At 47.0% G+C, this 23,301-nt stretch overlaps 1 protein-coding gene across 2 annotated transcripts in view; it reads left to right on the top strand.

The window, feature by feature from the left end:
- Positions 1-210: 210 nt before the first annotated feature.
- GALNT16 (polypeptide N-acetylgalactosaminyltransferase 16) overlaps positions 211-23,301 on the top strand; it is a 76,773-nt gene continuing 53,682 nt past the window's right edge. For both annotated transcript variants that reach the window (XM_065636422.1, XM_065636423.1), the window contains exon 1: positions 211-488. In XM_065636422.1, the coding sequence (XP_065492494.1) occupies positions 279-488 (210 nt within the window). In that variant the 5' untranslated portion in view covers positions 211-278. The remainder of the gene's footprint in view (positions 489-23,301) is intronic.

The following is a 23,301-nucleotide window of genomic DNA, read 5'->3' on the forward strand; positions in this document are numbered from 1 at the left end:
GCGGCACCCACGCAGTCAGGCGGCCGGCCCCGGCACCCAGCCCCGGCCGGCTGCTCCCCGCGCCGCCCAGGCCGTGTGGAGGAGGAGGAGGAGGCGCGGAGCCCTCCGCCCCCTGCGGCGGAGCGGGGGGCGAGGCTGGGCGGCGCGGCGCCGGGGCCGGAGCGGTGCGGGAGGAGCCGCCGCGCTGCTGCCGCCGCCGCCTCCCCGTCCTCTCCTTCCTCCCGCAGCCGCCTCTGCCCGTCGAGGCAGCGCTCCCAGGCTCCCCCGGGGCGCTCGGCATGAGGAGGATCAGGGCCAATGCCATCGCCATCCTGACCGTCGCCTGGATCCTGGGCACTTTCTACTACTTATGGCAGGACAACAAGCCCCGCTCGGCGGCCGCCGGCAGGTCCGCCGGCAGCGGCGGCGGTAGCGGCAGCGCCCGGAGCGGGCAGAGGGCGGCCGGCAGGCTGGAGCTCCGCCGCGAAGAGAGAACCATCCCCCTCATCGTGAGTGAGCCGCGGTCGCCCAGCATCCCGCCCTGCCGCGGCGCGGAGGGATGCTCGGGGAGCCGCCGCCTGGGGGTGGGGAGGGGAGCGGGGCGAAAGGGACGAGGAGGCTTCGCTTTGCCTTCGGGTTTGCTTTGTATTTATTTTAGCATTCGTGCTTGTCACCATGGCAGCCGTTACAATCGGGGAGCGGGGTGGGCAAACCTCAGCGGAACAGAGTAATGCCGTAGGTAAAGTACTGGCGAGTTGTCTCCGCCGGCTTGCCTGGGATCTGCTCCTCCGGCTGCGAGCGGCTGTCCTTGCCTGAGGAAAAGGGTGGGTGAAACAGCTGGAAGGTTTTTCGTTCACGTTCAAGAGGTACATATACACACACACATACGATCACAGTTTTTTCCCATCAGGACCAGATAAGAGCTGTGACCTCTCACAAGCCCTCTGGCCAGCCAGGTGCTGGATGTTGGGCCAGGGTACACAAGCAGCACTTTCAGGGGTGGACTGTGCAGCTGGTACCAGCCTCTGCCTCGGCTCCCTCTGCTTCGCTGCCAAACGGGGAACGTAGGCACAGCTCCTGAGTTTTGTGTGTTTTAAGCCAGAGACGGCAGTCTGCAAGTCGGGCTTAGGCTAGGGTTTGGGCAGAGTGGGAGATGGGGGAGCCCTTGGGGCTTCTTGCTAACCGAAGGGGTGGTAGTGGTGCCCTGATGTACTACTTCAAAATTACTTTCAAAGCCCCACACTCTGCTCTCCCTGGGTATCTGTGGGCTTGTTAGGGTGATAAAATTGAGCTCCTGACTTGAGGATGTCTGCTCTGTCCAGGGAGGAGGTTTTTCCTCCTTCAGCTTGCATAATAGCACCAGTAAATCTCTCCCAACTTTAGGCAATAGCTTCATAAAAAATAAACCAGCCACTGGAGCAAAAGTGGCCCAGCAATACCATTGCCAGGAGTGATCCAGCTGAAGCAGTTTGGGAACTGCACTGTGTGTCACTCTTTGGCTGCAAATCCATTTATCAGCCAGTTACGCACACATGGAAGCAAACAAAAGCAGCAGCCTGGTCGGAGTCAGAGCAGAGGCCAGGCACTGGGGCTCTCCTCTTCCCTTCTTGACTGATGCTGGGATTTTTGGCCTGTCTCTCTCTTTTCTCCACCTGTAAACTGGGGTGATGGGGGTGTGTGTGTGTGTGTTTGGGAAACCTTGTGAATGTTTGGAAAACGCTGTCAAAGCAGCACCAACCCTCAGGCAGCTGAGACCCTTGGCCAGCACTTGCAGCTGCCAAAAGTCAAAACTGAAGCTCTCGGGCAGAGCGAGGATGTTATTTGCTGCTCATTAGGGCCGGGGGCTGCCAGCAGTTCAGGCTGCCCTGCTCTGAGACCCTCTGTGGAGCAGGAGTGGAAATGAATGCAGTGTCTGCCGAGTGAGGAGCTCTGTGCAAGTACTGTTACTGCTGCAGCCCTTTGGGGTGTGCTGGGAAGCGCTCTCAGGCTGGCCAGGGCCGACTTGAAACAAACGGAGGATTTGGAGCGCTGCTGCCTGTCGGATTCCACCTTAGCAGCAGGGGAGGCTGCCCCTGAGCCCCTGATTTCTTTTGCTTGCTTGAACGTGCTGTTCGGGCAGTTTTATTTCTCCATTCCCCTGCTTATCCCTTCCATTTTTTTAATTGCATTTACTTTACTCCCTCTCAGAGGGCTTGTGGGGTTACATGAATCCGTATCGCCTGCCAAGCACCTTAAAATCCTTGGGAGGAGGATGCTGTGGCAGTGCCGCACGTTGTTAGATTACTGCCGTTTGCGGGGAGCTGGTATGCGCTCGTGGTTGACCACAAAGCCTGTCGTTACAAGCTATAGCGATGTGCAACAGCCGTTCCAAATCTGGTCCTGCTCGCATAACAACGTGAAGCATCCCAGATCTTCTCCTGAAATCCCTTAGCGGGGAAAAATAATAATCCTTTGCCTCTCCTGTCCCTCTGGAATTGGGGTTCCATGATGGGCCAGCCTCTCCTCAGCAGGCAGCAGCTGGGACGAAGGAGGACCCTCTCCCGGTGCACCTGACAGTGGGGCATGGTAGAAAAATCACGTCCTGACCTGCCATGATCCATTTGCATTGAGATGGGATATGAGAGGTATTTGTGGTGTTTGGGCTTTTCCTTGTGCATGCAGAGCATTTTCACAAGGGTTGGGTGGGTTGCCATGAGGGACAAGCTGGTAAATGCAATATGCGTGTGGCTGTAACCACACAGTGGCATTGGCTGTCAGAGAGCTGTGGGCTTTGCCGTGATGAGAGTTGAATAACGAGTTGTCCTGGCCACAGCCTCTGCCTGTGCTGCTGGGGCAGGTGGGTGCGGGGTGCAGGAAGGTCAACAGGGGTCTGGGGACAGCACCCCCCTGCAGAGGTGGCATCTAGCTGGGATCTGAGCAGTTGGTCTCATGGTCTGAGCTGTCTGTGAGAGCCTGCGGGGCTGGTCATGCAGGGGCTATAGCCATGCAAGCTGCCCTTGGCACGCGTCCCTACCCCAGCCCCTGGGTGCACAGTGTGCGGGCTGGGACGCTTCCCACTGTCCTCTCCCAGCCAGCGTGGGAAATGTGCCATTTCAACTGCCCCACTGGAAAAATGATGAATTTAGAGAAATGGCTGTCCTTTCGCAGTGCGGAGCCCTCAACCCTGAGTTCATTCCCTGCACAGTTAACTTACTTGACTTAATATCTAATGGCAGTCTTGTGTAAGAGGAGGCGTGCCTACACGCTGCCTGCTTCTCCTGTCCCATGGCCTTCTACAGAGCTGCTGACACAAGCTGCCGATTTCGATCCAGCTTTTGGTTTCCTCTGCTCTGCATGAGTGATGGTGTTGGAGTTCAGCTTTGGGCTCATCTGCAAATAAGGGTGACTCATGTGACTTATGGGTCTCTGGAAAATATTTTTTCAGTTTTCTAAAATTGGCTGCTTTTCTGTCTGGGACCAAAAAAATCCTGTCTTTTGGGTGAGCGAGTCCAAGAGTTCTGTTCTTCTGCCTATGCTGTGATGTTTCAAGTCCTGGGCAAATTAAGGTGAATTGCATGTGTTTTAAAAATTGAAGTGTTTTCTGGGCCTGTGGTTTTCTTTCTTTTATTCTTTCCCAATGTGAAGAATAAAACTCACTTCAGGCAAAAAATATAGTCTACTGCAAGTCTCAGCTTGAAACTGGTTTGTTATTTGTTGACCTTACGGTTATTAGCACAACTTCAAACTTAAAATTGTGAATATATGACTCTTAGAGTCAGTAAGGGAAATCTTTGGATTTTAAATTTGGGGGGGAGCCGTCAGAGATCAGTGTCCCAGAAATACCTTGTGCATTAATGGTGATCCTCCAGATCTCTGTTTTATAGCCAGAGATATTGATATGTGAGCTCTGTGGAATGGCTTCTCCCCAGATGGGTGCTACAGATGCTTGAAATAAAAATGCAGAAATTGCTAAAGGCCAGGGCTCATTCGGTGGTGTGTCAAGCCCCTGTACACTTCCCTTTTCACCCTCCATGGAGAGTGGAAACATGAGTGAGTACCACAGTCCTAGGAAGGGAGTTTTTCTCTGGAGCATGGCATAGTTTCATATGAGTTAGGAGGAACCCTGGGCCCTCTGGCAGCTGGTTTCTGTGTTTGGTGTTTTTGGAGGATGGACTTCCTTGGGTCCTTTTCTGTCCTTCCCAGGCAGGAGGTTATCTCCTGCTCCTTGGAAATTTCCTGGAGGCAGAAGCTGTGCAATGTGTCTTTTGGAGGTGCCTTGGCATCATTTCCACACTATGTATGGGTGGTTAATCACTTGCCATTTGCTGCTCGTCTGCTTTAGCACAGTGCTGATGGGCAGAGCCCTGCACACTGTCCTCCTGCCTCTAAAGATTGCAGCATGGGAAGCTTGCCCAGCGTACCCGTGTTCCACTGAAGAGAACAGGGTCATCACTGTCACGTGGGCAAAGTTTGATAGTCAAAAGGGTAATGGGAATTTTGCTCTTGGCTGACTCTGAGCTGAGGGTGGGAGTATTTGCTCCCATTTCCCAGTTAAAAGCTGGACGTGTGGGTGCCCACGGGCTTCTCCAGCTTGCTGACTTCTCTGAGGTGGTAGAAAAGCAGCAACATGCCTGGAAGATGGAGACAGAAGAGTATCGTTATTTAAATGCTCTGGGTTATGTTAGGTTGGTGCCTGATTGCTCTTTGAAGCAGGTATGTTGTCTCTTATCTTTGTCCTGCCAACTTGTGTGACCTGTGCAGCTCCTCTGTGACCCTGCTAGAGACATTTTGGCAGCTGAGAGACGCAATGTTGTAATACTGGCTCACACTGCCCGGGCTCAGCTCTCCCGGCTGCTCCCTGCCTCTGTCCTCAGCCATGTACAATGAGCACTGGGGAGATACGATAAAGGCGTCCTTTTCACTTGCAGCAAAGGGCTTCTAAATGCTCTGCAAATATCGCTGAACTGGGCGTCACTTGCCTGCTCCCAGACAGTGAGCGGGACGCTCCTCTGGGACACGCTGCTGAGAATGGGAGGTGTCTGTAGGCATTGAGCAAGTTGACAAGGAATGATATAAATAATTTGATGCTCCTTTCTTGTGTAGCCAGAAAATAGGCAGTGGCTGGGGATTACTGCTTCTCTGAGTAGCCGGACTGGCGAGTCTAGCTGTGCTTGTATTTGCCACCTTGTAAGACCACCTTGATGTATGCTGTTCAGACTCTGGTAGACTTAACTAGCTTAGCCAAACTGCGCTCTGCTGCATTTGTTTTCTGTTGCCTTTGGCTGTGAGTACCTGAATCCCGTGGAGCAGGTGATGGCTGATGTTCATCATTCATTTGTGAATTATTTTATTCCCATCCCTTCATCACATTCCCTCTGTGCACAGCTTTCGGGGGATGCTGTTTCCCTCACAACTGGGATAAGCCGCAGCTGTCATGTATCAATAAGTGATAACATTTTTCAGGGACTTGTATCCCATGGGGCCCCTGCATGTGCCCCTGCCTGGAGGCAGGTCCTGTAGCCTCAGGGATGTAACTTTGGGAAGCAAGGTGGATCCTAAATAAAAAAAACAACAACAAAAGAGGGAGAAGAGCACTAATTCCTTGCGTTGGCATATTGTCAGGCTTGTAAAGTGCAGGTTTGATTTCATGTCCTGCTGTGCTGTGGAGATGCCACAGCTCATTTCAGCAGCCTCCTTACTGTTTGACTCTTACCATGTGGCTCACCCTTGAGTCTCCTGCCTTTTGGGGCAAAGATCAGGAATGTGGCTGTATGGGTTTCTGTTCTTACGCTGGGTGGCCGCGTGTCCGTTTGCACACGCGTGAGTGCAGCGCAGGAGGCTGTATGGTCTCCCCGAGGCTGCTGTGCTGCCTGCAAGCCAGACCGCTTCAGATGCAAGCAGCAGGAACCCGGCGCCAGGGAGGCACGGTGAGCAAGCCAGTGAAGTCTCCATGTTCTACAGCTTGTGAAACGCTCTTGTTTTCTTAGATCTTCTCCCCTTAAAGCCAAAGGAAGAGCGAAGGGGACTTGGGCCCTCCATCACGCCAGCCTGCAGAGCAGCTCTGCTCCCTATGGCTCTGCAAATATCTGGGGGGCTGGAACCCAGATGGAAAAGAAGCTGCGGGTCACAGTGCCGATGCTTTTGCAGGGGGAAGGCGTCCTCTCTAGGTGCTGGGTTTACCTGTGCCGTTCAGCCTGGCTCATTCCCCTGCCAAAATCCACCACCCACCTGGCTCTTCCCTGCACCTATATGGCTTCTACTCTTCCAGTTGATTTTACGATGAGGGGGGAATGGCCCTTTTGGGGTTTTGTGGCCATTCCTGCTGTGGCCAGACCTCTGCAACACAGATTTTTTTTGATCTCTGTGAGATTCTTATAGATGCCAGATAAGTCTTGTGCCAGCTCCCCAGGAAAGGATGACTTGATAACTATTTCTCTAGGGGTATTGCTGCAGGAGGATGATTTAGTGACAATTCGACAGCTTAATATTTTATTTATGGTGTTTATGTTTTAAAAATGTGGGAATGAATGCTGTTTGCCTAAATGGCAGAAAGCAATCTTATATTTAATTTGTTCCGGTGGCCCATATGGCACATTAAAAAATAAAATAAAGAATGAAAGAAATGGTTCACAATAATAATATTAATGAAAGCCAGTTGGCAGCGCTGGCCTTAAGTGTTAATCAAAGTGACGAGGTAGCTGCAGCGGGGTAGCTGGAGCTCAGGGAGCATGGCAGATCTGGGCAGCCTGGGATGGTGTGTAGTGGTGTGTGGGGGCTGAAACACAGACCTCCTGAAGATGATTTTTTACCAGAGGCTTTTCATTAATTAAGTGGGTGAAGCAGGTGCAAGTTTTAGCGAGCTAAAGCGTTCTTTCAGTATGCATCTGTTTCCCCAGTTAGATTTGTCTTTGCATGTAAAAAACTGCCCTAAGATTTAAAAGCTAAAAATTTAGCAGTGTTTGCTGGAAACAGAAGCCTTTGAGAGTCATCTCAAGTCAGTCTTTGCTGTGGTGAAACTCAGCCCAGGCGCTTGATCCCAAGGTGAGCAGGTCAGGAGCTGCTTGAAAGGCAAAGGAGGAAGATCTGGTTTTGTTTCAGTGGCACTGAACTGGCACTGCCCATGCTGGAGTGCTGAAAAATGACTGAATTATTCCTGTTAGAAAAACATGCAGTGTAGGACAAAGGCAATGAAATAAACAGAGTGCCTAGTGCAGGGGCCATGATCCACAACATGTCCTGTACCATCGCATTAAGGTAAAGACATAACTAAAGCGAGACCTGTGGACTGGGCATCCAGCTGGCTTACTGACTGAGACACAAACTCATCCTCCTAAACAGGCTGCTGTGCTTCACTTTTGCCAGTCTAAATTTTATCTGCTCCACAGGGCTTTTGAGCGGCTTAGCTTGCAACTTTTGTAAAGGGCTGGAGATGAGATAACCTTAGCAAAACATTTGGCTGAGTTCACCCTTTGTGTATACATTTGAACCAAAAACGGGATTAGCAGAAATGCGGCAGGTCGTGGACTACGGGCTGCAAGAGGAAGATGTTAAAAGCACAGCACGGTGAGCTCCATGCACTGAACAACAGGATTTGGAAAGGCTGCATCCTACCTGTGTTGTCTTTCACTATATTTTTATAAGCACATATTCTTGCAACTAATAAAAGTGATGAAGGACAGGAGGTGGACTGTCCTCATCAGATTTCCAGGTCCCAATTGTGCTTGTGGATATGGAGACAGTGAGATATATTGGAGTACACTTAAACGAACAACAACAAAAGGTAAAAAAAAAATGGTCTCTTGGGCACCATTTTTGCAGATGTTGTGATGTGCTTTGAGCATATGGGTAATTTCTCAGTGTTGACAGAGCCTTAGTTTTTGACAGGCAGCCGCATGCTCCCTTGCAAGCTGCTATATTTTGGCTACTTCGGGGGCATTGTCCCTGCAGAGACCTGCACCAGCTTCTTTTGCGGTGGCAATGCAGGTTCTGCAGCACTGTTGGTGTCTAAGTTCTGCGCTACCCCAGGACACGAATGGAGCTGCCATGTGGGACTGCCCCTGGGCGGGGAAGCAGTTTTGGCCAGTCTGGTGATGGTTGTTTGGTTGTCTTGCCATGATGTAGCCGCAGGGTTGACTTTGCAGTTCAGGCTTCATGGCTTTTGTGGTCAGGCTGAGTTGATGCTCTCACTTCTGACTCTGTTATAGCATGGGCACTGATGACTTTCAACTAAAGCTGCAGAAAATTATCTTCTTTAACCTCTTGTTTTCATTCTCCCACTTACTGAATTTTTCATCTTTTGAACTGAAATGTGGTCCTTGTGAGGAAGCTTTTTTTTAAAGTAGCAGGGAGAGAGGAAGCAACTGTGCTGAAACCTGCACCAGCCGATTTGTGGGCCTGGGAGGAGAAGAATAGGAATATTTTTCTTGCCTTTTTATTTGGGATAAGCTGAATCCTGAAACGGTCAGGGCTTGGCTGGTGAAGTGCTCTTACCCAATGAAGGTGTCTTCAGAGATTCTCTGGAAAAGTCTTCCTGCAGCATAAATTTGGAAAATAGCAACGCTTTCCATCTGCTCATATGTTGAGTGCCCTGAATGAAGTATCTCAGACCAGACAGTGTCATGCTCAGTAATGCCATGCTTTGTGCCTTTTGGTATCAAGTATGCAGTAAAAAGCCTAATAAATGAGGAAGAGCATGTAAGAGCTGCAAAAAGCAGTGCAGCTCCCTTGGTAACTTGTGAGTTAGTCTCTGAGTGGAAACAGGGACACAACAGCAGTGCAGATGGGAGTCATCAAAACCACACAATGAAGTTAAAAAAAAAATCTGTGCTCCTTATGTAGTTTTCCGAAGTAATTTCTTAATTGTAAAAATTAATAGTAAAGTATTGAAGTTAGGAAATGTGAATGTTGCAAGTGCTCACTGCAGCCTCCTGGCACTCAGTGACGTGATCATGCTGTATTTCCCAAGTGCTGTACTATATATGTGGTGTTGCTTTCAGTTTTGGTGCCTTTTTTTTCCCCCTCCTTTTTTACCTTTTTGCGAAATGTTTTGGATCTAACTGTGTGGTAGGAATTACCAGCTACACCAGGCTGCTCATGGAGTAGGCTGTATGTGTTTCTTAGCCTTCTGAGGTGTCTCAGTTTGGCTGAAGTACCTGTTTTATGCCTAAAGATAGGGCACAGCCTCTCAAAGTGACCTCTGGGTGGGTTGATAGGGGCAGTGACAAACAGGTAAGGCATAACCCTGTTCTCAGCACAGGGATGCTGAGTTGCCGCATCCCTGCTGGTGTTACACTTGCTTCTGTGATGCTCAGGCTCTTGGGTTTGTGTTTGGGAACAGCAGAGCTGGCTTCCCTAGCAGTACCAGATGCAGCTGGTGAGCGGTTGTGTTTCTCCCCTCACTGGGAGTGCAATGTGGTGTTTATACCGAGCTTGGGCTGGCAGCAGGAGGATTCATGCTCTGCCACAAGGTAACCCTTTCAAAACACATTTGGAGCAAATCTGAACAACCTTGCGTCTCTTGGCATCCTTGCTGTGTTTGAGTGGTCTGGATCTGGTTGTGCTGTGCCCTGGGATGCCCCATTGCTGTGCTGTGCCCACTAACTGAGCAGCCCGGTGGGGCATTTCCAATCTGTGCTGGGAAAACTGGACTACGCTGGTTGGGAACCCCCAAATAAATTTTGGGAAGGGCTGGGAGATTGGTGTTCCTGTGGGTTTAGCTGTGGTCAGCACAGAGGGTCCATCAGGTCAGGTGATGATGAGATGTGGTCAGGTGAGGTCTAGCCCTGGAGAGGCTGCCCAAGCACCTATCGAAAGCTCCCTTTGGCTGAGCATGAAAGGGTTTTAAGTCAGTGGATGGACTGCTGGCTCAGGTCAGATTCTTGAACTGACGCAAATCTCATGCTACATGTTAGGTGAGCCAGGAGGAGGTGGTTTGCAGTGAAAGTAAACAACGCCCTCCTTACAGTGCAGGATACAGATTGAGTCACATGGGATAGTAGGAAAAATCTGCTGATCTGCTTGTATCACTTAGCTTACAGCATTATTACAAATAATTATCAATTGTAAATGATTTATTCATTAGTTTTATTGAGTCCAAAGCCTCACCTTCGAGAAAGATGTGCTTGAGTTGAAAGGAAACATAGTGGGGAGATATTAATTATTGTGCTTGGCAGGCTAATATAAAAAATGGGTTATTTGGTATATTCTCCCCTCTGCTGCCATTCAGCTGTTGGGCTGCAGCTCTGCCCTGCATGATTAGTACAACTCTGGACTTTGCTGCCTCTTGCACCTGAGAACCAAGGCGGCTACCTGGGTGTTCCTGCCACCCATGTGGTTTTGGACAACACTAGTTTCGGCAAGGCAATGCCATGGCAGTAGAGTCCTCTTGCCTGCTGCTGATGTCCTCAGGGCAGTGGGTCTCACCAGCTCTCAGTTGCTTTATTCACTGAGGAATTGGCAGGGACAATGTGCTGCAGAGACCATGTTGAAGGTGTACGATGTGTGCAAAGCTCAGCCCTTTAAATGTTGGTGCCCTAGTTAACAGGGATTTAGTCCTCCCAACTTGTCACAGCCCATCTCGTTTTTCCTTCTCTTTCTTTTTTAGCTAGAGGATTATAATTGTCGCACTGAGCTTAAAGGGGATTGGAATGCTCTGTATCTTTCTTCTGTCTTTCCCCAATATCTCCTAAGAGGCATTAAGAAGAAGGCTGGGGAATGGATAAACAGGTATTAGTATCTCGGTAAGCGCTGAAGAAGGGGTGAGAAAATTCTCCCTAACCTTTCGCTCCTGCCTTCTTGCCAGGTCTGCACGGGATGCTCTGTGACCTCCTGAGCTGTGGTAGCTCCACGACACGCTGGTGTTAGTCAGTGTTCCCAGATCGCCTAGTGTGCAGGGGCAGGGACTGCTGGCAGTCAGCTGGGCAGGACCAGCTGGTGCCGGAGGGGAGAGTGCTGATGAGAACTGGGCGTATGGAGGGATCTCCTTCTTATTCTTCTGTGCCTCCTGTACCTTAGGAGCCCTGTAAGGTGTTACTCTAGTTCCCCAGCTCACAAGTGCAAAAAAGGAACTTGCTGCTGCCTGTGGGTTGCATGTTCAGAAAAGCCAGTACACAGATGCACTCAGTTCCTTCAGCTGGGCTTCAGCAGAATCCAAATCTGTAACATCTGAATTTTAAATTAAATATCTTGACTTTTTTCAGGGGCGGGGGGGAAGGGGGAAGATGTAGGTGGGTAGTGCTATTCACCATGGAAGATTCCTTAGAAGTGTTAGAAAGCAGAAACGCAGGGTGATGACCATTTGAACTCCCTAGCTTACATAGCAGTGAATTTGAGAAATTAGGAAATAACACCTCATGTGGCATTTATTGAATGTCCAGGAATTTGCTAAACTGAGTCTTGTGGCAGATTCATTAAGACTAAGTAAATTTTGAGGATCCACATTACACCATCAATCTTCTTGTCTAGCTTTCTGTTAATGCTTTTATAATTCCCCTAGCAATACACCTCCCACTGCTGTATTTAACTTGCTGGCCCTGTGCGAAGCTTTAACTATGGTCCTCACCATTCTCTGTGGCAAGGACGGCCATGAAGCATGTTGCCAGAAAATATTTTGAATCATTAAAGGCAATTCATATCTTTCCAGTCTTGAGTAGGTGAGTTCAATTTGAATGGAAAATATCTCTATTGAGATCCGAATTTTCTTTAAGTTATCACTTCAATATTTTTCTTCCCAAGCTAAATTGCTGTATCATTGTCCCATATCTGACAGGGACAGATGCATTTTGGTCATTGCCTGTCACTTGGGAGGCCCTTTGAGAGCTAGATGCTGCAACACAGGGGTCAGATCTGCACTGGGTGGCGATCAGGGTGACTCCAGCCATTACCTGGGTCTGTTTGGCAAGAGCTGCGTGAGTGTTGACAGTGTACTGAGGGCTCAGGTGCAAAAGGAGAGATGTGGAGAGAAGCTGTTCTCTGTGAAAACAGCTGGCTGTGGCAGCCGCCAGCCTTTGCCCTGCCCTGGCTGTAACTCTGTATGCCAGGGGAGTGCACAGCCCAGTTCACAGCTGGGTGTATATATCTCCATAGCAGACTTTTTCTGTATGTGGGGGACTTGCTTTGGGACTCTTCCGGGAGGGGAGAGTGAGGCAGGGAGGCTTGTTGAATACTAAACCATTAGGGGCTGCCGCAAACCTGCCTGGAGTTACCAGTCGCCTTGCCATCCTTTCCTGAGCGATCTGCACATCAAAGTTACGTTGCCTGAGATCTCCCACAAGTCTTTCTCCTAGTCCAGATATCACATACAGCCTGTGCTGCTGGATCCCTCCTGGCAGTCTGCAAATCCCTCCTCACGGGGTGCTTGGGTATCCAGACCAAGCATTCCTCTGTGCAAAGTGAAATGTGAAGAGAAGAGACAGCCTCTGTCCCAGGGAGTTTATAACCTCCACAGATGAATAAGGTAATGGGGTGGGGAGGGAAGGTGTTCTTCCCAGGATTTCCCTGATGTAGAGCTGAGATTAAGCCTTGGTCTCTGCTGAAAGGAAGGAAAGAAAAGATAAAAGAAAGTAGAGAAAAGAAAGAAAAATGTCCGTTATTCAGATCTGCTAACTTCTGGTTATTAGCTCTGATTAAAATACCAGTGAAGCCAAGACAGTTTGGATATTAACTGTGTACCATCATGAATTCAAAGAACTTGGTACTGGATTCAAGCTACTACCCAGACACGATTAAAGCTCAGTTTGTGCTGTCGAATGGGCCATACCTCATTCTTGTCAGGGTTTCATGCTTTGCCTTGGTAATTTATTTGGACCACCTCCCCACCCCTCTTAATTTCTATGTGGTCAGGGATGGGTTGGCCACCTAAAAGCTGCTTTGGCACTTTGTGTAACCTGAGGGGGCTGTGATAGCCTGGAGGGAATAAATTCTGCTCGTGACTGTGGCTAGGTGGGGTCAGGAACTTTGCACCCTCTCAGTTACCCCAAGTGCCAGCTTAGGTTTTGGTGTGCATTTCCTTCTGTCTGTTCACTTCGGGGAAGAGGAAGCGTTTTGATAATGAGCCCCTGGGAGCGGGAGTGGAGAAAGAGGTTAGGCAAAGCTTCTAATTGATTCCTGTATGTGCAAATGTTAATCATTAAACCTGTTACCGCTTAACAGCATGGCTTCTCATCACGATTAGCTGCCCCTCTAGGCTGCACAGGAATAAATCTCAAGGTGTTTGCTGAGTGCCAGAACTGGACTTCAGCCTCTCCCACCTCAGTCCTTGCAACGAATGGTGTTTAAACACTCCTTAGTGGGCTGGGGTGGCAGTGGGGTTCCCTGGGGCTGCTACTGTTTCTTCACTTTTTTTTTTTTTTTTTTTTTCCCCCTCTCTTCACTCTGGAGAGCTAAATTCTCAAATTTATTGGGGTAAAGTGAGGTTCACCACGTTATGTTGGTTTTAATGCCGAGTGACATCTGTAACCAGCGTCTGGATTCTAGTTCTGTGCTCAGACCAGTAGCCTGTGTGATTTGCTCTTCTTGGGGGGGGGAAAATACACTGCAGGTACTTTAATCATTCTCTCTACAGAAAAAAACCTGTTTGCATCTGGGAATACGCTCCTGGCATTTGTAGTATGTATTTGTTTTTTGTCTTGCTACCAGGTTCTTAAAGCAGACAGATAACAGCAACGTGAGTGCCAGCATGCTTATATTCCTGTCCAGTGGCACGTGACACAAGTTGTAGCGGGGAATAGCATCTGACTGGGCATATGGCCTTTTTGCCACAAGTTATAAATAGTCAAATGCAAATGCAAGCAGCAGCATCTACTTTTGTAGGAGCAGAATTTTACAAGGATGAATTCAGCTAGTTTTACTCATTTTCCCCAAAAATAGGAGTCTGAATGTAGGACATTCGTGGCTGCAGATGTTGATAAGGGGTAAGTGCCTAGTTCAGACTCTAGCAGTCTGGACAACATCAGTTGGATGATGAAAAGTTACAAATGAATGACTAGACCTTTACCTCCACTGTTTTGTCAAGTGATATTGAGTAATGTTTGTTGCTAGTAATTCTGTAATATGGACGGGGGAAACTAAGGTGTGAGGGCCCTGGGGTACAGTCTTCACCTGAGCTGGATAACCCACTCTGAGAGGCACGCTGCCAAGACCATCTCTCCTGATCAGAGAGGTGAGGAGCAATGTTTCTGGGGCAGCAGCAATATGCCACCTCAAGAAGGCTCCTGACAGCCACGAGCAACTTGAAGTTCCCTAGGGAAGTCTGTCCTATTTGATAGGTACTTGCTGTTGATCTTGAACATCTCCATATGGCACTATAGGATTGGGACAGAATTGGTTCTTAAGAGTGGCTCTGTACTGCAAGCAAAAATGGGCTACTTGGAGTTACTTGAGGGGAAAAAAATGGCCAAAATAGACTGAAAACCCTGATGATATAAAGGGAAACTCCTCTGCCCCTGAGATGGATAAGTGGAAAATACCCACCTGTGTGGTAGGGCTGCTCAGGCTCCCTGTAGGCTGTACTTGCAGGAGAACTATTTGCAATTCTCCTGACAGTTCAGTACGTCCAGCATTTCCAAAGCACGTGTGAAAAGCAACTGTGTTGGAATGTCTTCAATGTTATTTAGAGGGCAGCTGAGTTATCTGTCCTCTGGACAGATACTGAATCTGACAAGGAGAACGGTGTTTATACTGTGCTTTAGTATGTGTTGACCTAAAAGAACTTGTTGCTGTGCATTTCTCGAAAACCTATTAATTTAATTAAAAGCTAAGAGATATCCTTTTAAAAATCGATTTGGTGCATTTCTGAGAGTGTGAAGGCGAACAGCAATATGCTCCTTGATTTGCCAAACTAGCTTACATGAACTTGGAGGAGCTTCCTTCGTGCTCCCTGTGGATGAGAAAGATGTGTGAAGAAGCCTGGGGTGCAAGAACTTTAGTCTTTAGTATATGCCCCTAGTATAGAGTGGCTGTGGAAGTATTCAAATATATTTTAAACATTTGAATGTTTGCTGAAATGTTGAATCTTAATATTGTATTTCTCACTTTGTCATTGCAGCTATTTGAGTTTATTAGGAAAAAACAGGGTTTTTTGTATTTCCTCTTTACACATATAGTGTTGTTTGTGTCAGTCACAGAAAGTGGAGTTGTTATTATAAAATAACTGTACCATCCACGCAGCTTCCCCACAGACGCTGACTGCCTCCTGTAGTAATGGCCCACACTATCTCTTGACACCCCTTGCTTGAGGAGGTACAGAAACCATCTGAAAGCTCTTCTTTCCATCCCGTTAAATAGGTTGACATATGCAGGATGCACAGCGCTGTGGTTTTATTCTGTATTGATCAGGTTAAAATGCTAAAGGTCCAAAACCAGAAGGAAAGATTATCTGAGGATGCTGGGATTATAGAGTAGGAATCAATGTCACTGGGCTGGAACTGGCTACTCCTTGCTGTAGGAGCTCAGACACATCCCTTTGAAGAGGTGTGATTTGGGAGGAGAGGACTGCTGTTAGAGAGGCCCACCTGCTCCTCCAGAGCTAATTCAAGAGCCTGCCTCTCATTCAGGCAAGAAAAATGCTCTCAGTGGAATTTTTCCTAGTTTATGAAGGGACCTGGCTGTATGTCATGACCTGATGGTGTTACCGCAGACAGCAGCGGATAGAGGATGATTTTCCTTCAACGTTTCCTTTGCTGCATGGGGAAGGGGCTGCTCCTATCTGATTCACCTGCTAGGCAGCCAGATTTCTCTCTGCTGGTCAATAAACCGAAAGTGCTGTTTTATTGACCAGAAACTGGGGTCCTGGCTGCTACAGTTATGATTTAGTTTCTAACATTGGGTTAGTTAGGACTTAGATATTGCACAAAGCCAAAGATCTGTCTATTAAAGATGTACAGGCTGAAAGTGCATCGGTATTTCTGTGTTAAACAGATTTGTAGTGGCGTCTGTTCTGCCTGATGGTTTTGACAGGAGAAACAGTCCAGAGACAATAAGATCGAGACACTTCAATTGGTACTTCTGGTAATAAACATTTTTTGCATTGACATGTCTGGTGCACTTGACTCTTCAGAAATGTGGTAAGTGCTTGAGTATCTTCTTTTACAGATCAAGAGTCTGAGGGAGGCTCGGAAAGGTTAAAGTCTTGATTTACACTGATTGCTCAGGCTCCATTGACTTTCTCTTTGAATGTCTTTCCCACCGGGCATTTGACTGACATCTCTTTCCCTTGAGCTTCAGTGCATGTGCAAGTAGTCATGGCTCTTTTGCAGGGAGGGGAGGTGGATTAAGAAAAAGCGAGGTGAATATACCCTGCTGATGCACCGTGGCAGTATGCTTTGCCCCCCAAGGATGATGCTTCTCTTTTTGGGGTGTCGTTGGGATGCAGCATTGAGAGTGCACAGGTCTCTGTTTGCAAGCGTGACATCTTGCAATGCTGCAAGGTGAAGGCCCTCGTAGTGAGTGGCTTGAGTGAGGAAAACAGTAAGGAGCTGTCCAGGGATGGTTCATTGGCTCCTGCCTAGCAGAAGGAAAAGTGTCACTGTCATTTGTGCTTCCTTAACTATGCAACTGAATTTTATCCTGAAACTGAGTTCCTGGTTTAGACAAAATCCCGTGGGTGAGATGCATGCCATTTGCACAGGGTTCTTAATTAGAAAAATTCATCATAAACACGGGCATCTTTTTTCTCATTAATATGGCAGGAGATAGAGATTAATTACATCAGCAGAAATGTGTCTGTTGTTTACTATTTGTATGAAATGTGGCAGTCCTTGATGTCTGCAGACAGAGACAAGGTTCCGTATGATATTGCTGTGTTGCCAGTGTTATGTTTTTAATTATTTAATGAATTACTGACTTTTGAGTTGAGGTAGCTCCACAAGGCTTGCTATCTGCTGATCAGGAGATGCTTAAAACTTGCATATGCAAGCATTTCTAGATCTGCAGTAATAAAGGGGGAAAATCATGGCATGTTCATTTTTTTTTAATAGCAGCCTTCTCTTGAAATATGTGTGTTCTCCTCTCTCATACTGCCCTTAGCAAAGGAAGAGATAGAGTGCAAGGAGATAATTTACTATGATAATTTCAAAATTAACAGCTTAGTTTGGGGCACAAGTAGATCTTGCATCCTTCTTCTCTCCCCTCTGTCCTCCTCGCCACCTCCAGTTCAGCTGGCCAAGGAATGCCATTTTGAAAGCATCTGAAGAAGAAGTAGTCCATTGGCTGCACAGAGCTCAAGAACTGGAGATTAGAATTGCTTATGGGGTTCTTCTATGTGAAACCTAACTTCCAATGCCAAGGATTAATTGCTTACATTCAGGTTTTGAAGCATGTGTGTCTCTCGGAGAGAATAATGCAAGAATGGCTTGCAGGCTCTGAAGCACATAAGCATCATTTGAAATGGCTGCCAGTGGGGTGCAGCAGGAACAACTAGACCACTGGAGAGTTGGTTCTGTTGGGATTTTTGGCCAATAATCCCCATCTATCTCATACAAGGAAACTTTCTTTTAGCTGGTTTGTCTCCTTTCTTCCTCCCCAGATGGATATCATGGTATAAACAGATTTCTAAGGAGAACTGTTTCCTTCCCCTGCAGAAGAAAGGAACGTGCGGAAAGTGTCTCACAGAAACAAGTTTTGAGTCTTCTTTTAACTTGGCAAAGACTTTGCTTTCACCCCAGGAGCCTTGAGGAGCAATGCCAGTGTGGCAGACAGAGGTGGAAAGCGAAGCCCGGAGGAAGAACAGGCAAGGTGTGTTTTGAGGAGATCAGTGTTGTAGCAGCTGGCTACACATCTGTTGTGTCTTGCGCCAAATCCCACCCTGGCTCTCACAGTAGGGAAAAGTTCTGGTTTTCAGCTGCTTCTGTCCTCTAAGCACAAAGCGAGGAGATCCATGGTGTTAGGAGACGAGTGTTTGTCCATATGTTCAATTAAGACCTGCTCTTCAGTGAGTGCTTTATTGCAGGTGCTCTCTACAGACTTCTTGCACTTTTCGGGGGGATTAAAGTGTTAAAAAATCTTCTTGTTCTCTCGTGTCATGAGTTAGGGATGAAGGGGCCTCCTGTGCCAAATATGATCTGATAGAAGGTCTTGCCTGGAAGATCTACTTATTTGAGTGAGAGGTTTGTCAAGTTTAAGAGGACATTAAGTCGGAATTTAAAGAAGTATCTCAAAACAGAGAGTAGAACAAGCATTTCTGCCTGTCCTTGTTCTCAGCTGTGCAGTGCCTATCACTCTTGGAAGAGGAACAGACTCCTGTGGAGTTGTTAAGATGCTTTAATAGTCACTGACCTGTGGGCTGTGGTGCCTCCTCTGTCCAGAAAATGCCCCAGAATAGTTTCTGTGCAGTTTCTTAAATGTCTAGCTTGCAGTTTGGGGGTCCAGACACGAATGATTTTAAGTTCTGTCACATGTCTGAGGACAAGAGTTACAGACCCTTAGAACAGATAAGAATTTAGTTAAAATAGATCAGAATTTACTGACAATCCATAGCTCATTGGATTCCTCAACGTAAAATCTCATGTACAACACTGAGGATTAATTGATTAAACTCTTCTCTAGAAAATTTCATTCTTTAAGATGTGAGTAGTGTAAAATTGCCTTACTGGCTCAAAAAAGCTTAAAAATAGGAATATGAAGTGGCTGTTGCCTGGCAGAGAATACTGTTATCTGCTTTTAATTATATGACAATATTTTCCATAAAGAAAAGAAAAAAAGGTGAATCCAAGTCTTTTGTATCCTTATGGCGGATGGAAGCAGTTAATTAAAATAAACACTCTGAATCTGAGATTTATAAGGTCTTTCAGATGAAGGACTTAGGTAGACCTGAAAGTAAGTGTTCCCTGCTTTGCAGTTCTCTCTTTGAGCTGAGATGGAAATGAGTTGTTAATCACTTCTGAAGGGCTCTGCAAGACATTGCTGCGGTCTTGTGAGCATCATTGATTGTGTCCTCCAAAAGATCTTGCTGGGGCCATGCAGCTGAAAGAAGGGATGGACAGCTGTGGTAGCTTACTGAAAGAAGCAAGAATAATTGATTTAAGAGCTTTTTTTAAGATTTAAGAGGTTTTTTACTGTTCCTCTTTCTCTGTTAGGGCACTAATGTTATATTTTGCTCTGCATGTTACTGTGAACAACTGTGCCATTCCTCTAGACTTTGCTAGCTGCCAGTAAGGACAGTGCTTGGGAGGTCAAGAAACACAGGAAGAACTAGTCTTACCAAGACGTCCCTCCCTCTGTCTGCAAACGATGCTTGGATTTCCTTGTTCCTGCGTACTGCCTCCCTGTGAAAGAGGCAGAACCAGTAGAGCCCTGTACCAGCAGGAGATGGGGCTCTGCTAGATCATGAGAAGCCTGGGGACAGAGGGGTCATCTTCCAATAACTGGACTGAGAAGACACTGAGGGATGGGAGGTGTATTTGGAAGGAGTGTGGAGGGAAATAGGAGGAACTAAAGCCAAGTTGGTTTGCACCAGACACTGGCTGTGGTCCCTGAGGAAAAGGATTTTTCCTCTGTTGCCACTGATGTTTCTCCTCAAGGTTAAAGCACTTGGGCAGAGGCGAGGACGCTATTCTGGGAACGTTTTGCTTCACATGGGTTGACTGCAAAGGCAATTCTTCTTGTTAGCCTGGTATTAACCAAGGGCTATGAGAGGAATGACTCCATCACTTGCCTGGTATCATGGAAGTGTGCAGTGAAGAGTAACATTAAGTCATTATCAACTAAAAGAAGTTGAGGGAGTTCCTTTCCCTCTTGGTTTAAAACTTTTTGCTTCAGACAGGCTAACGTGGTGATCTGGGAAGAGACACAAGGGGTGAATGTGTGTGGGAAAACAGAGGATGGGGTAGGTTCTCTATATATGCTTTTCCCAGTTGCTGCTTCCCTCAAGTTTATCAGTAATTTGGGAATTGGTTCTGGCATATTGCTCTTTATGTTATAATAGTATGAGTCTGTTAAAGGCATATCTGATGGCTGCTGGAGTACTTGTATGAGCTGTCCTCTGTTAAGATGTTATCAGGATAAAGGTGGTCAGTTGCTGGGGTGGTTGCTGCATGCCCAGCTCCAGTTCAGCATGGAGCAGAGCAACTGGGAGGAAAGGTGCTGTTTGTTCTTGCAGCCCCCAGTTCAGCTCCAAGGATGGCTGGAGCAGCCTTGCTGGAAATATCCTTGCAGTTCAAGCCACTGGCCTAAATGCTGGCTCCCTAACCCAGACAGTGAATACTAGCCTGGAGATAGAAAAGTCTCACAGCCTCTGATATGGAATGGGAGGGGCAGGCAGAAAAAGATTGGACCAAAAAAGTTAATTTGAGTGGGAAGTGTATTGCAACGTGGCAAGATAGGACCAGCTTTGTTTCCTTGTGCTTTTTTCTCCATACTCTAGACTGTAGAGAATATAATCTATTTAAACAAGCCTGTAGACTTTCCTCACTTTCAGATGAGGAAAGAAAGGGACAATAATTTTTTAGGAAACCTGGGGTGTGGCTATGTGCACAGTTTCTGAACTGAGTTGTCTGGCAGATGTGTTGCTTGTTGGGGTGTATATTGACATCCTTGAGGTTCATGTGGCTGCCCAGCTATGAGTACATACTGTAATGATATTTTAATTGTGATGATTTCTGGAGAGTTTATTTTTTCAGTGTAGAAGACTTTCATAATCTCTGTATTATTTTCCCATTTTATTTAAAGTAGTAATTCAGATCTAGTGTTTCTCCTACTGCTCTGAATGTTACAAACGAAATGGTGACAAGCCATTTGATCTCCTGGCAAAACCATTGGAAGTCAGAAGGACGCCTCCCTATATCTACCAAGGGAACCGACGTATCTACCTAATGAGAGACCAAACCTGATCTGTTTTGCTGTTCACTTCTGTCCCCACCAAGCAGAGGTCCATCCTGTGCATCTTTAGTTTAAAAGCCCCAGAGCCTTCCTGCAGAAAGCGCTGGTAGCAGATGGCTCCAGGACCCAGCCGCATTCCTTCCTCTCTGGTTTCTCTTGTCTGGGGTGTCCCTAAGCAGTACTTGGGGAATTCAAGAGCTATGGACAAGCCAGGTCACAGTCCCCTCCTGTGTGAGGTTGGTCTGGCCCACGACTGGATGACTCATGCATGCATCCTCTGAAGTCACCAAGGTGGGAGTGACTGGCAGCAGGTAGATACCTCCTTAGCGATGCCTGAGCCTTGCAGCAGAGGCTGCACCAGCAGAAACTAGTGAAGCGCTTTCAATTCCATTGATTAAAATCACAATAAATGAGCATTTGTTTGTGATGGCTAAGTGAAGTTGTAGTACCTCAACCCATTTGGTTTTGTTAGATGTGTCAGCGTTCCCAAGTAAATGAGCCTTCTTGTGGTAGGTATCTCTTTTCCCTTGAACATCTATCATCACATCTCAGACTTGGCATGGTAGGATTTAAACTGTGTGACACTGGTTAATGCAGAGATATAAATTGCCATTGCATTACCTCCACCACGGTGTGTTGTCTGTGTCAATTGTCTCTCTCCAAGGCAGCCATTTTTTAGGCAGTCCACTACACGCTACAATTACATTTTCAGTAAGGAAGATCACTTAGTTTCTGCAAAAAGAAACATGATTTCTTCCCTAATCTATGATTAAAGATCAGCGGACTTTTGAAATATACCTTTCTACTTTAACACAATTATTCATTCTATTGTTCCTCATGACTGGCAGATATATATCAACCCCAGGCCTTTAGTGTCACAGTACAAACCTCTACTGCCTGTATTTAAGGGCCGATTGTTCGTTTGCAGCAACAGTACCAGGCAGTTATCCTCTGCAAACCGGCATACAGAAATGGTTAGTGTGCATTCCTAGCAAATCAGTAGGGTAAGTTTGCAAAAATTGCTCTATTTTATGACAGGTGTAGTTTACAAAGATTTGATTCTGTGAGACTGTTTTCTGTTGGTTAACTTAACTGCTAGCTTCTAGGGAAGAGTGTGCTGCTAAGCTCTTCTGCTCTGCCTAGTTGAGGCACTGGTTGCTAAAGGGTCAACTTTCCCCAATTACCGAAGTGACCAAGTAAGTGTGTGGTGACCTTTTTTAGTCCTTTTGCCCCCCAACTTTTTTTTTTTTTTTTTTTTTTTTTTTTTTTAAATGGTGCTTCTGGCAAGAGCATACCTTTCTGCTTCTGGAAGGATTCTCCCTTGGGTACCCTTGTCTCTGAACAAGACCATAGTTAGTTATATTTGGGGGCATAAATGTCTGGCAAGCAACTTGTTTCATCTTTTCCAGATCCCTTGGAGTGAATGACACGTTGAAAACCAGGCTGATATGGCATTTCTGGAAGACACCCTTATGATAGTTGAATCAAGGCTTCTGTAGATCACTATCAGACCCTGGCAGTAGACTCTAGCACTGAAGGAAAAGTTGGCTTTACATTATTTGTGCTTATCTTGTAAGCTGCTTTTGGCTGAGCTGTTTAGGGCAGAAGCTGAAACTGGATGCTCATAACAATTTGATGATTGTTCTGAGAAAAGCTAATCACAAGAGCTCCCCAGGGAGGTAAGGAGGCTCAATAGCGCGGAACTTATCAGCATGGATAGGTAGCAACACCATGCTGGGTGCAGGCATCACAAATGGCTTTGGTGAAAGAAGTGGACAGAGCCCTGCAACTGCAGTGGGGCATGAGGCAGGAGCTGAGCAACTCCTCTCAGCACCCTGCTCCCAGACAGCATTCACAGCATGCTGCGAGTATTAATTTCCTCCTTGCGTAACTGGGAACTGGCTCTGTTTGCACTGGGTAAGAACCTAGCTTTAAAAAACCCAAAAGGAACAAAACAAACTAAAAATTACTATGGTATTGCTATGGTAACAAACATCTAGAAATGCAGACAGATCTCTGTATCAGCTGCAGGCTTGGGCTTTATAGCCTGTGCCCTGGTGGTTGCATATGCAATCACAGACAGAAATGATGCTGTAAAGGGAAAACAGCAGCAGGTTTATTATACCTTGGGATCCTTCCAAATATGAGACCTACTGCTTTCTCTGAAGCAGGCTAGGAGCAGTTGCAGGCTGTTGGGTCGCATCTGTCATTGCCTGTTCACCACCCACCCAGGCAATGAGAGATGAGGGGCCAAATGCATTTCATAGCACTGTAATGGCTGAGCAGAAATGGCTGATTACGGGTTCGTGTTGGAATATCCTGCATTTTGAATTTAAGACCACTTCGGCCTCTTGTTGGGTTTTTAGGAGGTTATGACTACATGGAGAAGACAAATTCACTTTCCCTATAGTATTATCATTTGCAGCTTCCAGCAGCACATTCGATGTCCGGCCTGGGAGAAGGCAAAGGATCTCAGCTTTTTCCCTGGCATGGTGTTTAGTTGTGTGTGCAGTGGTTCTGGGTTTTGCTTTG

The sequence above is a fragment of the Caloenas nicobarica genome, chromosome 5 (genome assembly GCF_036013445.1).
Source record: "Caloenas nicobarica isolate bCalNic1 chromosome 5, bCalNic1.hap1, whole genome shotgun sequence".
NCBI classification, from domain to species: domain Eukaryota; kingdom Metazoa; phylum Chordata; class Aves; order Columbiformes; family Columbidae; genus Caloenas; species Caloenas nicobarica.